Source organism: Diospyros lotus, chromosome 9, assembly GCF_014633365.1.
Source record: "Diospyros lotus cultivar Yz01 chromosome 9, ASM1463336v1, whole genome shotgun sequence".
Lineage (NCBI taxonomy): Eukaryota > Viridiplantae > Streptophyta > Magnoliopsida > Ericales > Ebenaceae > Diospyros > Diospyros lotus.
In genome coordinates, this window is record NC_068346.1 from 22,847,892 (window position 1) to 22,862,635 (window position 14,744).

A 14,744-nucleotide genomic window follows, 5' to 3' on the forward strand; every position below is an offset into this window, starting at 1 on the left:
CCTCCATCACGAAATCATATCGTTCTGGAGGACGAGATACTCTACTAGATCAACATGCCTCATGTGGAATGATACATCTGGATTGATTTCTTCATTGAGCTCGATTTGTGGTTCAGAAGACACTTCTTCTAATTCTATTTTCCTCCAGATGCCACTCCCTTGAAGAAACTCTTTCACCAAGAATGTGGCATCCCTACTAACCAATACTCTTTGATCACTAGAAAAAATAGAAGTAATACCCTTTGCAATGCTTAGGGTAGCCCACAAATCTTCCTTTGCTAGAACAAGATTCTAGCTTATCTGTCTTGAGTTTCTTTACATAGGCAGGACAACGCCATATCCTAACATGCTTAAGACTAGGTTGTCTTCCTGTCCACATCTCATATGGTGTACTCTCAACGAATTTACTAGTTGTGCATAAAGCATAGCCCCACAATGATAATGGTAGATCGACAAAAGCGATCATTGATCGTACCATGTCCAATAGGGTACGATTTCTTCTCTCAGAAACACCATTTAATTGTGGAGTTGGAGGAGGAGTTAATTGGGATATAATGCCATAAGCCTTGAGATACTCATTAAATTTCGTACTTAAGTATTCACCACCTAAATTTGATCGAAGTATCTTAATACTCTTTCAAGTCTGATTTTCTACTTCAGCCTTAAACTCCTTGAATTTTTCAAAGGATTCAGACTTGTACTTCATCAAGTTGTTAGTGTTAGTGCCCTAATGCTAGATTTAGATGACATTTAGTGATTGTAATTATGGGACTAACGATGTAATTCTTGCAAAATGTAATAAAATATAATATCATATTTTAAAGTCATATCTTCATTCATACCTCTCCAATCATTTATATGAATGAGCCCTTAGATTTCCTGACGATAGTCTTATTCTTAAGTGTTAAGAATATGTGACAAAGACATTCAGGTTAATATTTTCTTAAAGGTTAATTCTCAATCCTTAGATTTCTCAGAAGTGGGCTATGATTAATCGATTACGGACTAGCATATGGGCTACTACCTTTGATTAGTATAAGATGCTAATGAAAAAGGATGGTGAGTTGCATGTCATAATTCATGTGATGAATATAGTAGAAATATGGGTAAATGTTAGTTGAACATCTACTAAATGTGACGCAGGTTATGAATCACATGGCTGAAATGATCTATGATCTATCACAGGCTTCGATTGTGTTACTAGTTCTTTGAATGGAGGCAACACAGTTGTCTTGTATATTGGTGCCAGAGATTTGATGTTGCTAAGAACCATCTGGTTATCAAGTGGGAGATGCGCTGTGTGGTTTCTATGTAGTGACATGTGGAGGCAGGTGATTGTTGAAGGAATCTATTAACCTCTTGCGTGAGGCGAACATCCTATGCAATCAATGGTGGTTTTGATTATTGAAACCCCTACCCACGGTACAATTGATTGGAAAGTATTTCTGATGTCGGAAGGAGTTTCGATGTATCATCTCAATCACACCACCCTAATTCGTGACACAGTTATCAAGTCAGTGACTTTGATCAGTCTGTGACTCTCATTTGATTGGGATGTTAATTGATGGAGGGATTATAGTACATGGGAATCGAAAGCCCAAATAGGTTCTCAAAAGCAATTAGACTTCATTACGGGTAGGATCACCTTGATATAATGCTAGTTGTCAATTAGGGTCTTTCGAGGTACATCAAGAAGATGAAGGCATCCTTGTTGTAAACCAAAGTGTTTGGTCAGCATTAAAGAGTTTGACATATCCAGGTGTAGTGGTTAACTAAGTGATGAAACTTGTAATCATCATTAAGAGTTAATGTTGTCATCGTTAAGAGTTAACGGATCAGGTTCAATGATTATATCCATAGGAGCAATTGTCAAGAGTTGACAAGCATGCCAATAAGAGTTAATGGGGGCCTTAGTTTCATCATGAGATGAGGAAAGGGTCATTAAGAGTTAATGGTGGGACTGGATGCAATTTGTAGAAACTTGACAAAATCGGTTAATAGTTCATGCCAATCGGTCGACAGTTCCTTTCAACTGTCGACCATTTTTGTTGTAGAGGGTTGTGGATCTAATGACCTGATTTCACGTTTTTGCTTCGGTTCATAAAAATGGACGATGGGAAAATGATTTAGGGGATGGGGTGTGCTCTTTATGATGTGGGTTTGTCTCCCACTTGTCTCCTCTCTATCTCTCTCTCTCTCTTTCTCTCCTTGGTTATTAACCAAATATTGGGCATGCTAGGGTTTTCTAGGGCTTGGTATATAAGTGAAGAAAAAGAAGAAGAAGAAGAAGAAGAAGAAATGATAAAGTGTTGCAATTGCATTTGATGCTTCATTTTTCCTCTCTTGGCTATTCTTTCTTTTTCTAATTCCATAGCCTTTTTCCTTACCTATTACTCTCCTTCTTGCTTCTCTAATCCTTTGATTTCTAGAGTAGCAATCCCATCCAAATAGATTTTCTATTAGATTGGGTGTTCCTTATTGAACCCATTTCAGCTTGATTCACCAACAAGAAGCTTGGCTAGCACAAAAACATTCTTGTTGGTTTCAACCTTTACTTGGAGGATGGACTAGCTAAGTCCCTTGTATTTTCGGGGCTCGAATTGGTCATCTGAAGGACTGCTCGAAAGCAAATTGTTGCTGCTAAAGGAAAGATTCCAACCTTTACATCATATCTGAAATCTTTGTGAGGTATATTTCTAATCATCCTATTGTTAGTGTTGGTGCCCTAATGCTATATTTAGATGGCATTTGGCATTTATAATTATGGTACTAATGATGTAATTCTTGCAATATGTAATGAAATATATTTTTATATTTTAAGATCATATCTTCATTCATAGCTTTCCAATCATTATATACGAATGAGTCCCTAGATTTTCTGTTAAAGGTCTTATTCTTAAGTGTTAAGAATATGTGAAAATTGACCTTTATATTAAGGATATCTTAATGATAATTCTCAGTCCTTAGACTTTTCAGAAGGGGACTATGATTTGTCAATTACGGACTGGCACATGGGATACTATCTTTGATTGGTATGAGATGCTATTAATAAAGGATGGTGAGTCACATGTCATAATCCATGAGATGGATATAGTATACATGTGGGTAGGTGTTAGTGGAACGCTTACTGAATGTAATGCACATGATGGATCACATGGTTGAGAGAATCTATGGTCTATCATAGGCTTCGATTGTGTTATTGGTCCTTAGACCAGAGGCAACATAGTTGTCTTGTATGTCAATACCAACGATTTGTCGTTGCTAAGAACCATTTGGTTACCAGATGGAGATGCACTGTGTGGTCCCTATGTAATGGCATATGGAGGCAGGTGATTGCTAATGGGATCCATTGACCTCTGGTGTGAGGTAAAAATCATATGCGATCGGTGGTGGTCTTGATTGTAGAAACCCCTGGCCAGGGTACACTTAGTGTTCCAATGTCAGAAAGAGTTTTGATATGTCATCTCAATCTCACTGCACTGATTTTGGCATAGTCATCGAGTTAGTAAGTTTGATCAATCCATGACTCTCACTCGATTGGGATGATAACTGATAGAGGGATTATAGTGCATGGGAATCGAAAGCCCAAATAGGTTTTATTATGAAGTAAAACTTCATTGCTAGTAGGATCGCCCTAATGATTAGTGATCAATTTTGTAAAAATTTTATTATAATTTCACCCTTATTTTGATCTTAAAATGGTTTAAATTGAATATTATTATGCATTTTGTAATTTTGTGCATGTTTAAAAATATTAATATAAAAATATATAAAAATTAAATATAATATATATAATAATATAATATATATATATATAATAATATAAATATGGAAAGCCCAGGCCCAAGCCCAACACATGGAAAGCCCAGGCCCAAGCCCAACACAAGGAAGGCCCAAGCCCAAGCCCAACACAAGGAAGGCCCAAGCCCAAGCCCAAAACAAGGAAGGCCCAAGCCCAACACAAGAAAGGCCCAAGCCCAAAAATATGAAAAGCCCAAGTCCCACAAATTGATGACATCATCGCTTACATCATGGGTTGGAGTGACATCATTGCTTACATCATGAGTTGGAATGACATCATCACTTACATCATGTGTTAGATATTTTATTTATCTTTGTATTTTTAAATTAGTTATTTTATTTTTCTTTAGATATTTTGTATTATTAAATTATATAATTGAGTGGTCTCTATTGCATCTCTTACCCTATAAATAGAGCACTTAGGGTGCATTTGTAACCATTCAATTTTCCTATAATGAAAGTATAGTTATGTTCTTGAAATTTCTCTCTCAAAATTTTCACTTTAGTTTCAATATGATTTCGTTCTTAGAATTTCTCTCTTAAATCTTCAACCTTTGTTTCCATATAGTTGTATTATGTTATTCATATTATCTTTTTATTATATACGGCCTATATGGTCGGTTGAATATTGTCTTTAAATATTGTCTTTTCATTATATACCGCCTATATGGTCGGTTAAAAAATAGTCTTTCAATTCTTGTCTTTTCATTATAAACCGCCTATATGGTCGGTTAAAAAATAGTCTTTCAATTCTTGTCTTTTCATTATAAACCGCCTATATGGTCGGTTAAAAAATAGTCTTTCAATTCTTGTCTTTTCATTATAAACCGCCTATATGGTCGGTTAAAAAATAGTCTTTTAAATACTGTCTTTTAATTCCCGTCATTTAAATTCCTGCCAATTTATTTTAAAAATGAAGATGAGTAGCTAAATCCGATCTTGGGTTAAGGCAAGGACAGTGTCCAACGCCAATGATTCCCAAAGAAAGCTGCGCTTCAATTGTGTAATATTAATCTGATTTAATTTGAGCAGTGTGCGTATAGTGTATCTTTGAGTTTGGATTGGAGCATAAGCCTAACTTAGAGTTTCCATGCCACGTATGGAGATTGCTAGACCTGGAAATGTTTTCATACCCAAGCCCAAATGATTAATCTGTACCTATAAATTCTATCTGTGGGATATAATTCAATTTATGATAATTGCTTGACTTAGAATTTCCATGCCATGTATGGAGATTGCTTAAACAAGAATTATCATTATCTTGAACTAAAATTACTCATAGATCTGCAAAACTTAATTCAGATGAATATTATTAATCTTTTCTATTAAGTTGGGAATTAATTGGTTTTGACACTGAAATTGTCTTGACCCAAGCTACTTAAACTCATTGTTAATTTAGTTTTAATCATTTCCTTTAGATTATCTTAATCACCTCTTAAAATCAAATATTCAGTGATTTCTGTTTTCATCCAAAATAATCTCCCTGTGAACCGACTCGGACTCACCGAATTATAAATTTAAAATTGTACTACACGCACACTCGCACACTGGCGAGTATAATCGTCCTATACCTGCTTTAACAAAAGGATTAATGTTTGATAAATTTGGTTGTTGTTTTGATAAATAAATGTGCAGGGTAGCGTAGCAGTCAGTTTTTGGCGCCGTTGCCGGGGAGATTAATTGGTAACTTAGTGTGTTATTTTTGTTGTTTTACTACTTTTAAAAAAAAAAAAACAAAAAAAAAATAAATATTTTAAAGATAAAGAAAAAAATCTATATACTTAAAAAAAAAAACTTGTTAGGTAACTTTTAGTTACTAAACAGTGTATGAGACTTAGATCAGGTAGAGTGCTAGAACAAGAAGTCCATTCAGAATCTCTAATGTCTCAACAAAATGATAACATGTCTGCTCAAGGGGGTGATCATGTTGATCAAGATCCCTTGGGAGCTGAAATGCTTCGACCTCTCAGGGACTATTTGCACCCTCCGAGGCAAACTACTCCCTCTTGCATTGTACTTCCAGTTAACCATCATAGATTCAACTTTAAACCGGGTACCATTCAGATGTTACCTACTTTTCATGGTATGGATTCGGAAAATCCGTACACTCACATGAGAGAATTTGAAGAGGTCTGCGGCACTTGTGTCGATCAGAATGTCAATGAGGATACTGTGAGGCTAAAATTGTTCCCATTTTCATTAAAAGACAAAGCTAAAATGTGGTTAAACACATTAGAGTCGAGATCAATAGGAACATGGAGAGAAATGCAAACTAAATTTTTAAAGAAATATTTTCCGACCAATAGGACAGCATCCCTTCAAAGACAAATGATGAACTTTGCTTGTAAACCCACCGAGTCATTTGCTCAAGCTTGGGATCGTTTCAAAGATCTACTTCTTACTTGCCCACATCATGCTTTTGAGCAGTGGCGGGTGGTTAGTTTTTTTCATGATGCCTTAACCCCTAACCTTAAGATGTTAGTGTCGACCATGTGCAATGGTGAATTTTATGAGAAGACACCTAAAGAAGCTTTTCACTTTTTCGACACTTTAGCTGAGAATACTAGGAATTGGGAGGTAAGTCCATTGTCTTTGGAAGACTCAAGAGAGCATGTCAGTCCACAACCTCGAGGAAAATTTCAAATAAGTGAAAGTGATAACATCAATGCCCGGTTAACAGCATTAACAAAGAAGATGGAAGAATTAGAGTTAAAAAAAACCAAGGCCGTCCATGAGGTGGAAGTCCTTTGCGTGGTTTGTGAGACGAATGGCCATATGACAGAAGATTGTCCTACCATTCCTGCTTTTAAAGAGGTCCTCTATGGCCAAGCATCTGGAGCACAACCACGTCAGACAGAGGGTAGGCCTTATCAGAATCAGAATCAGAGTGGGAACTACTTAGGGTACAATCCTAATTCCAATACATACCACCCCAACTCCCGTAATCACCCTAATTTTTCATGGAGAAATGATTCTGCCGCCCAACCCCATGCACCATTCCCCTCACAGCCACAGTCTTACCAACCAAACCAAGGGTCATCTGGTGCATATCAACCTCCTCATAAGAGATCTCTAGAGGACACCCTACAACAATTCATGCAAGGTCAAATAGGAACTAATACCCAAGTAGCCAAGTTTCAAGAACAAACAAATAGGGCTCTAGAAGATATGAGAAGTCAGCTAACTAAGTTGACTCAGACCTTGAGTGTTAGAGAACCAGGAAAGTTTCCCTCACAACCAAGTCCTAACCCCGTAGGTCAAGCCCATAGAGCCGAAGGGTCATCTAGTGAGAATCATGAACAAGTCCAGTCTGTCACTGTCCTTAGGAGTGGGAAAGTAATTGAGAAACCTAAGGACCCTAGGATAATGTGGCCTACCACTAGTAAAAAAGACCAAGGGCATGATGAAATGAATGATGAGGAAGTGAATGAAGGAAGTAAAGAGGGTAAAAAGAAAGCTGAGAAGGAAGAAAGAGAGCAAGAGAGAAAGCAAAAGGAAAAAGGGAAGAGTGTTGAAGAGAGATCCAAATTTGAACCTCGACCACCCTTTCCTCAAAAATTAACCCAATCAAAAAGAGATAAAACAAATGCAGACATATACGAAGTATTCAAACAAGTAAGGATAAACATTCCTTTATTGGATGCAATTAAGCAAACGCCTTCGTATGCTAAGTTTTTGAAGGATCTCTGTACAGTCAAAAGAAAAATCAATGTGCGGGAAAAAGCATTCTTAACAGAACAAGTAAGTGCTATCCTTCAATTTAAGACCCCTCCAAAGTACAAGGACCCAGGATGTCCTACCATTGCTTGCATAATTGGAAGCCAAAAAGTCGACCAAGCACTTCTTGACCTAGGGGCTAGTGTCAATCTGTTGCCTTTCAGTGTCTATCAGCAACTAGGGTTAGGAGAACTCAAGCCCACTAGGGTCACTCTTCAATTGGCTGACCGATCAGTAAAAGTTCCTCGTGGGATTGTGGAGGATGTCCTAATCCAAGTGGACAAATTCTATTTCCCAGTGGACTTTATTGTCTTAGATACCCAGCCCCACCAGGGTCCTCAATCACCTATTCCCGTTATCCTAGGGAGACCATTCCTTGCTACTTCGAATGCAATCATCAATTGTAGGAATGGGATCATGAAACTATCATTTGGGAATATGACGGTGGAGATGAATGTTTTCAAGGTAACTAAGCAACCAAATGACGAAATGGAATTGGAGGAAGTAGATTTAATCCAGGCCTTAAGTGAAGAATACTTTGAGGAGGCTCTTTATGAGCAGGTTATTTATAAATTAGAGAAGCAAACTTCGAAAGGGATAGAGCCTGACGTTGAGTCAGCCAGGGTGATCACACAACAGATGCTTGGCCTAGAGCCATTGAAATTACCTGGGAATGAAACCACACCATCTTTGGTTCGTCCACCCCAACTTGAGAGAAAACCATTGCCGAATCACCTTAAGTACGCATTCTTAGGTGAAAGGGAGTCTTTGCCAGTAGTGATTTCATCAAGCCTAGAATTGCATCAAGAGGAAGCATTACTAGATCTCCTCAGAATGCACAAAAAAGCTATAGGATGGTCTATCTCTGACCTACATGGAATTAGCCCCCTCACCTGCACCCATAGGATATTCTTAGAGGAAAATGCGAAACCTGTAAGGCAAATGCAAAGGCGTTTGAACCCGAACATGAAAGAAGTTGTCCGGGGAGAGGTTCTTAAACGGTTAGATGCAAGTATCATCTACCCCATCTCAGATTCCAAATGGGTCAGTCCGACTCAAGTTGTACCTAAGAAGTCAGGAGTCACTGTGATAGCAAATGAGAACAATGAGCTCATCCCTACGCGCATCCAGACTGGATGGCGTATGTGCATTGATTATAGGAAGCTCAACTCTGTGACAAGGAAGGATCATTTTCCGCTTCCATTTCTAGATCAAGTCTTAGAGAGAATAGCGGGACATGCCTTCTACTGCTTCTTGGATGGGTACTCAGGGTATAATCAAATAGAAATTGCGTTAGAGGATCAGGAGAAGACCACATTCACTTGTCCATTTGGGACATTTGCTTACAGACGAATGCCATTCGGTCTATGCAATGCCCCTGCAACATTTCAAAGATGCGTGATGAGCATTTTTAGTGAATTGGTAGAGAATGTGGTGGAAGTTTTCATGGATGACTTCTCAGTGTATGGAGATAGCTTTAATAGTTGTCTGAAAAATTTAGAAAGAGTCTTAGAGAGGTGCAAGGAAACGCATTTAGTGCTAAATTGGGAGAAGTGCCACTTCATGGTCACTCAAGGAAGTGTCTTAGGACACATTGTTTCTTCTAAGGGTATTGAGGTCGATCAGTTTAAGGTTGAATTAATTCAAAAATTACCCGCCCCAAAGAATGTGAGGGATGTTAGGTCTTTTCTTGGCCATGTTGGTTTTTATAGGCGCTTTATTGCTTCATTCAGTGCCATAGCCAAGCCTTTATGTCGCCTTTTAGTCCTAGACATGCCCTTTGAGTGGACCAGTAAGTGTCAAGCTGCTTTTGAGAAATTAAAAAACTCACTTGTTTCTGCACCTATCATTCAGTCCCCTGATTGGTCCCTACCATTTGAGCTGATGTGTGACGCCAGTGATTACGCGATAGGAGCCGTGTTAGGTCAGAGGAAAGACAAGAAACCTTATGTGATATATTACGCTAGCAAAACTCTTAATGAGGCTCAAAAGAACTACACCACGACAGAGAAAGAGTTGCTAGCAGTTGTCTACGCCCTAGATAAATTCCGGTCTTACCTCGTGGGGTCACTGGTGATTGTTTTTACTGACCATGCTGCTCTTAAATATTTATTAACAAAGCAAGATGCAAAACCCCGTCTCCTTAGATGGATCTTATTGTTACAAGAATTCCATATTGAGATCAGAGACAAAAAAGGGGTAGAAAATGTGGTAGCCGATCACTTGTCTCGTCTACCATGCCAAAATCTTAATCAATTTGAAAACCCAATCCAAGATTCCTTTCCTGACGAACAATTGTTTCAAACAAACACTCAAACTGAACCACTCACCTTTCCCTGGTACGCTGATATAGCAAATTATCTAGTCACTAAACAGATCCCAGATTATTGGTCCAAACAAGATAAAGAAAAATTTTTTAGGAAGGTGGTGACATTTTTCTGGGATGACCCGTATCTGTTCAAATATTGTCCTGACCAAATCATTCGTAGATGCATCCCTAATCATGAACAACAAAGTGTCATAAATTTTTGTCACACTCTTGCTTGTGGAGGCCATTTTTCCATCAAGAAAACAGTTGCAAAAATTCTACAAAGTGGATTTTATTGGCCAACATTATTTAAGGATGTGTACAGATTTTGTTCAAGTTGTGATCGATGTCAAAAACTAGGCAGTCTATCCAAGAGAAACATGATGCCATTACAACCAATCCAGGTGTTAGAAGTCTTTGACTGCTGGGGTATAGACTTTATGGGTCCATTTGTTAGTTCGTTTGGGCATGAGTATATCTTACTTGCTGTTGACTATGTGTCCAAATGGGTTGAGGCAATCCCGACAAGGAGCAATGACCATAGGATTGTGGTGAAATTTTTAAGGGAAAACATTTTTAGTCGGTTTGGGATGCCACGAGAGATCATTAGTGATGGGGGTTCCCATTTTTGTAACAAGGTCGTGGCAGGTCTCATGAAAAAATATGGTGTTTGCACAAGATTTCCACGCCGTACCATCCCCAAACCAGTGGTCAGGCTGAGCTAGCTAATAGGGAGATTAAACATATCTTAGAAAAGACCGTTGCCACCAATCGCAAAGATTGGTCTTTGAGATTAGTAGACGCTCTTTGGGCATATAGGACTGCATATAAAACGATCTTGGGAATGTCTCCATATAGATTAGTGTATGGTAAACCTTGTCATCTTCCTGTGGAAATTGAACATAGAGCATATTGGGCAATTCAAAGAATCAACAAAAGTTTGACCGAAGCAGGCTTCTCTAGGAAGCTCCAATTAAATGAGCTTGATGAAATAAGAAACGATGCATTTGAAAATGCACGACTGGCTAAGCTTCGCATGAAAGAGTTGCATGACCGACGCATCATTAGGAAAAGCTTTCATGTCGGGCAACAGGTACTTTTGTATGATTCTCGATTGCATTTATTCCCAGGAAAATTAAAATCAAGATGGGTTGGCCCCTTCATAATCAAGTCCATCTCGGAATATGGGGCTTTCGAAATTGAAAATCAAGAGTCAGGGCAATGCCTTAAGGTCAATGGTCATAGGTTGAAACCTTATCAGTATAGTTATGAGGAAGACGAAGGAAGTGTGGATTTAGGGGATCCACCATTAAATGAGTAAAAGAGGTTTCGTATCGTCTGGGAATCTGACGTTAAAATACCACCTTTCCATTTAGGTTAAATGGATGTCTTTAGGTCCAGGACATTAATAACAACCCCTGTAGCTATTCAGGGTGAAGAAAACATCACATATTCATGCATCGATGACCGCCAGGTATGTCTATCCTCTATCTTTTCTATTATTGTCGATTGAGGACAATACGCAATTCAAGTTGGGGGGTAAGGTGGGAATTGTTGTTTTGTGTGGTATATGTGATTTTGATTTTATGAGGCCCCTTCAAAAAAAAAATTATTAAAAAATATATAATAAAATAAAAACTTTATTTTCTTAATATATATATATAAAAATATAAGAAGGAGACAAACTCAACGCCGATGACAACTATTTATTTATTTTTTGGGCAGAGCAATCACACTGCCCTATAAAGGAAACGACACACTTCCCTATAAAGGAAAAGGAGACGCGGAACGTTGAAAAGAAACACCGAACGTTGAAAAAGGAGACGCCAGACGTGACCCTGCACTTGTGGCACGTCTCGAGCCAAGTGTAGTTGTTGGAATGGTGACTTCCACAGCCCTATAAGAGACCCCGTATCTGCATTAGGCAAGCCACACTTCTTTGAGCTCAGTCTTCTCTCATTTGTGTTGTTCTCCGATCAGGTACTCTCGTTCCTTTTGTAAGGTTCATTATTTTGTTTTACTTTTCTTTTACTATAGTTCTGTTTTAAAAAAAAATGAATCTTCAGCTCTTGAAAATTCGTAAGTACTATCCATCTCTCCCACAAAATGATTTAAAAAAGATTTATGCCACTAGGTGTGAAAGACTTCGGATGTTGATGTATAAAAATATCCCTGAGGATATTCGCTGGTTAATTGAAGCAAAAGTTCGATTTCTTGGCGAAACCTCACCTAGTTTTAAGCATTTTCCAGGATTGGGAAAGAGTAGTTTTTCGAAAAAAAGAAGAGCGAAAAGATTAAATGGTTGTCACAAATGTGCTCGATGGACTTGTAACACACGATGTAAATCTGTGGGGTTTACTTCCATAAATCGAGATGATAAAATTTGTTTCATAAAGGATGGGCTGAGTAAGGAGTCTTTGGATGATATCCGATTGACTCTTGAGACGCATCCGTGTGGAATAGTGCAACGAGAAATTCTTGCTTTATGGACCCAGTTTAGAAGTGACCACCAACGCTATAGTCTTGGGAATCTGACTATAATTGACTCTGTTTGCCAATCTATAAGAAAATTGGATGGGAAGCCTATCCCCGCTTCATAGAAGGTGTTTAAGCCGTTTCTGGACGTAAAACCAGGGGAAGATGTGAGCCACAATCACAACTACTTGTATATACGCATGATTTTTGTTTATGTTTATTTATTGTTGAATTTCTATGTAGTTACTTTTGATTGCCAAACCTCTTTAACCAGTTCTACTTTCAGGGCATACATAAAGAACTAACATAAATGGAAGGCCAGTCAGTTCGTCGAATCAATACCATATGTGTACTATGTGGCTCTCAACCTGGGAGCGATATTTGTTACACACTTGCAGCAAGCGAACTTGGCATAAAATTGGGAGAGAGAAAAATTAATTTGGTCTATGGAGGGGGAAGTCGTGGATTGAATGGATGTGTTTCACAGGCAGCACATCTTGGGCAATCATATGTGGTAGGTATTATGCCAATCCCTTTGGCTGATCCACAGATTTCCGGGTACACACGAGGTCAACTTATAAGAACGACTTCTATGTCTGAGCGCATGGCTTGTAAGATTTATCAGTCAGACGCCTTCATTACTTTGCCAGGAGGTTTTGGTACACTTGAAGAAATCTTTTGTATAATCTCTTGGGCCAAGAGCAATCTCCATACCAAACCCATTGGACTTTTAAATATTAACCATTTTTTTGATGGGTTGCTCTCTTTTCTTGATCAGGCTGTGGAACAAAAGTTCATTTCTCTTTCTGCAAGAAATATTCTCATTTCCGCATCCACCATTGAGGAGCTACTAGAGAAATTACACACTTATGTTCCACAGCATGATCCTTACGAGCCTTGGATAGACTGGTCTAAGGTAATTGGAAGCAAGCGCAAAAGGGGTCCGATTAATTTAGATTTATCCCTCTAAGGAGAGCAAGTCTATGATAACATGGCTGAGTAAGGAGTACTTTTCTGTACTCTTGAGACGCATCTGTTGAGCTTTGACTTGCATGAATTTTTTTTATGTTTTGTTTTAAAAAATTATGGAATGTTGTTAGGCAAGTCTATGATAAGATGGCTGAGTAAGGAGTACTTTTTGTACTCTTGAGACGCATCTCTTTATTATATGACTTGCATGAATTTTTCTTATTTTGATGTGAAAAAGAAAAAAAATATAAAAAATATATGTAGGGTATTCTCACTTGTTTGTTGAAGATTTAGCAGTTCACAGTAAACTTACAGACTCGTGGAGTTACAGGTATTCCTAACAAACCCTATTTTATTACTGCAATTCAAGTTGGAGGGAGTAAGGTATATTTATGAACTATCTAGTCCATGTTTAACTGTGAATTTGTAACTGCATGCTTGTAATTTTATGTGAATTATTTACTTTTATCTACTCCTATTAAAAATCAAAAAATTGTGCGTGCTTTAAATAATGCTATCCCTAAAGCTTTGGAGTTATAAACTGACAGCCAGTTGAATTTGCAGTATGAATCATGAATGCATTAATTTCTTATTTGAAACCGTAGATATGTGGGATTAGAATAAGTGATTTGCATGCATCGGGTGTTCAATAATTAGAAATTGGTTTATCGGTCATAAAGTCAAAGGCAATGGTAATTAGCACACTGCATGATCCCTTAACAGAAGTGGAGACTATTACCCGAGTGAGTGTTTGAGCCTAATGATCATTAATTCTGAGTGAAATAACACTTATTCTAAATGCGTTTTATTGTTGATCTCATATTTTCAATAGCTTCAAAACATCAATTTGCTTTGAATGTCTAGTATGATGGCGGATGAATTTGGCTGATTTCAAACTCTGAATTAGTTGACTGAGTAACATCGTTTTATAGAAGCATGATAGGGGATCAATTTCTTTCAATTTGGACCTATTAACCTTTTTCTTTCTTCACATTAACCCCCTTGCTAGCCCATTTGAGCTGTTCTTAGCATAATTCCTTTCATTACCCTCGTCTAACCTAGAACCATATGAAGTTTATCCAACCTGGTGTGTTTTTAGGAATCAGTCTATCTCGGTACTTTCATATTAAAAAGAAAAAAAAAAGAGAAAGAAAAGAAAAAAAAAAGAAAAAAAAAATGGAAGTTCTCTTAGCTTTTCAGCACGAGTGTTTCAAAATAAATGCTGAAGAAAAAAAAAATATGTTTAATTTGATATTAGTGTCAAAAAAAAAAAAAAAAAAAAAATCCCAACACACCCTTTGCACACTTTACCCTTTTCTTTGACAACCCGTATTAACCTCATAGCCCCATTACAACCCAGTCTGGTCCCTCTTGATGCTATAAATCATGTGATCTTAGGATTCGAGTTCAGAGTAAAGAATTCTATTTAAATTCAGAAGTTATTTATCTATGGCATTATTCCAGTCATGAAGCT

General features: G+C 37.7%; 1 protein-coding gene across 1 annotated transcript; it reads left to right on the forward strand.

The window, feature by feature from the left end:
• Positions 1-5,703: 5,703 nt before the first annotated feature.
• Positions 5,704-12,411, forward strand: LOC127809306 (uncharacterized; the record flags this gene model as incomplete). Its single annotated transcript, XM_052348070.1, has 7 exons — positions 5,704-6,661; positions 6,704-7,183; positions 7,394-7,542; positions 8,437-10,024; positions 10,528-11,057; positions 11,911-12,046; positions 12,182-12,411. Coding segments are annotated over exons 1-7 (4,071 nt in total), but the record flags the coding sequence as incomplete, so codon positions are not given.
• Between the last annotated feature and the right edge of the window lie 2,333 nt (positions 12,412-14,744).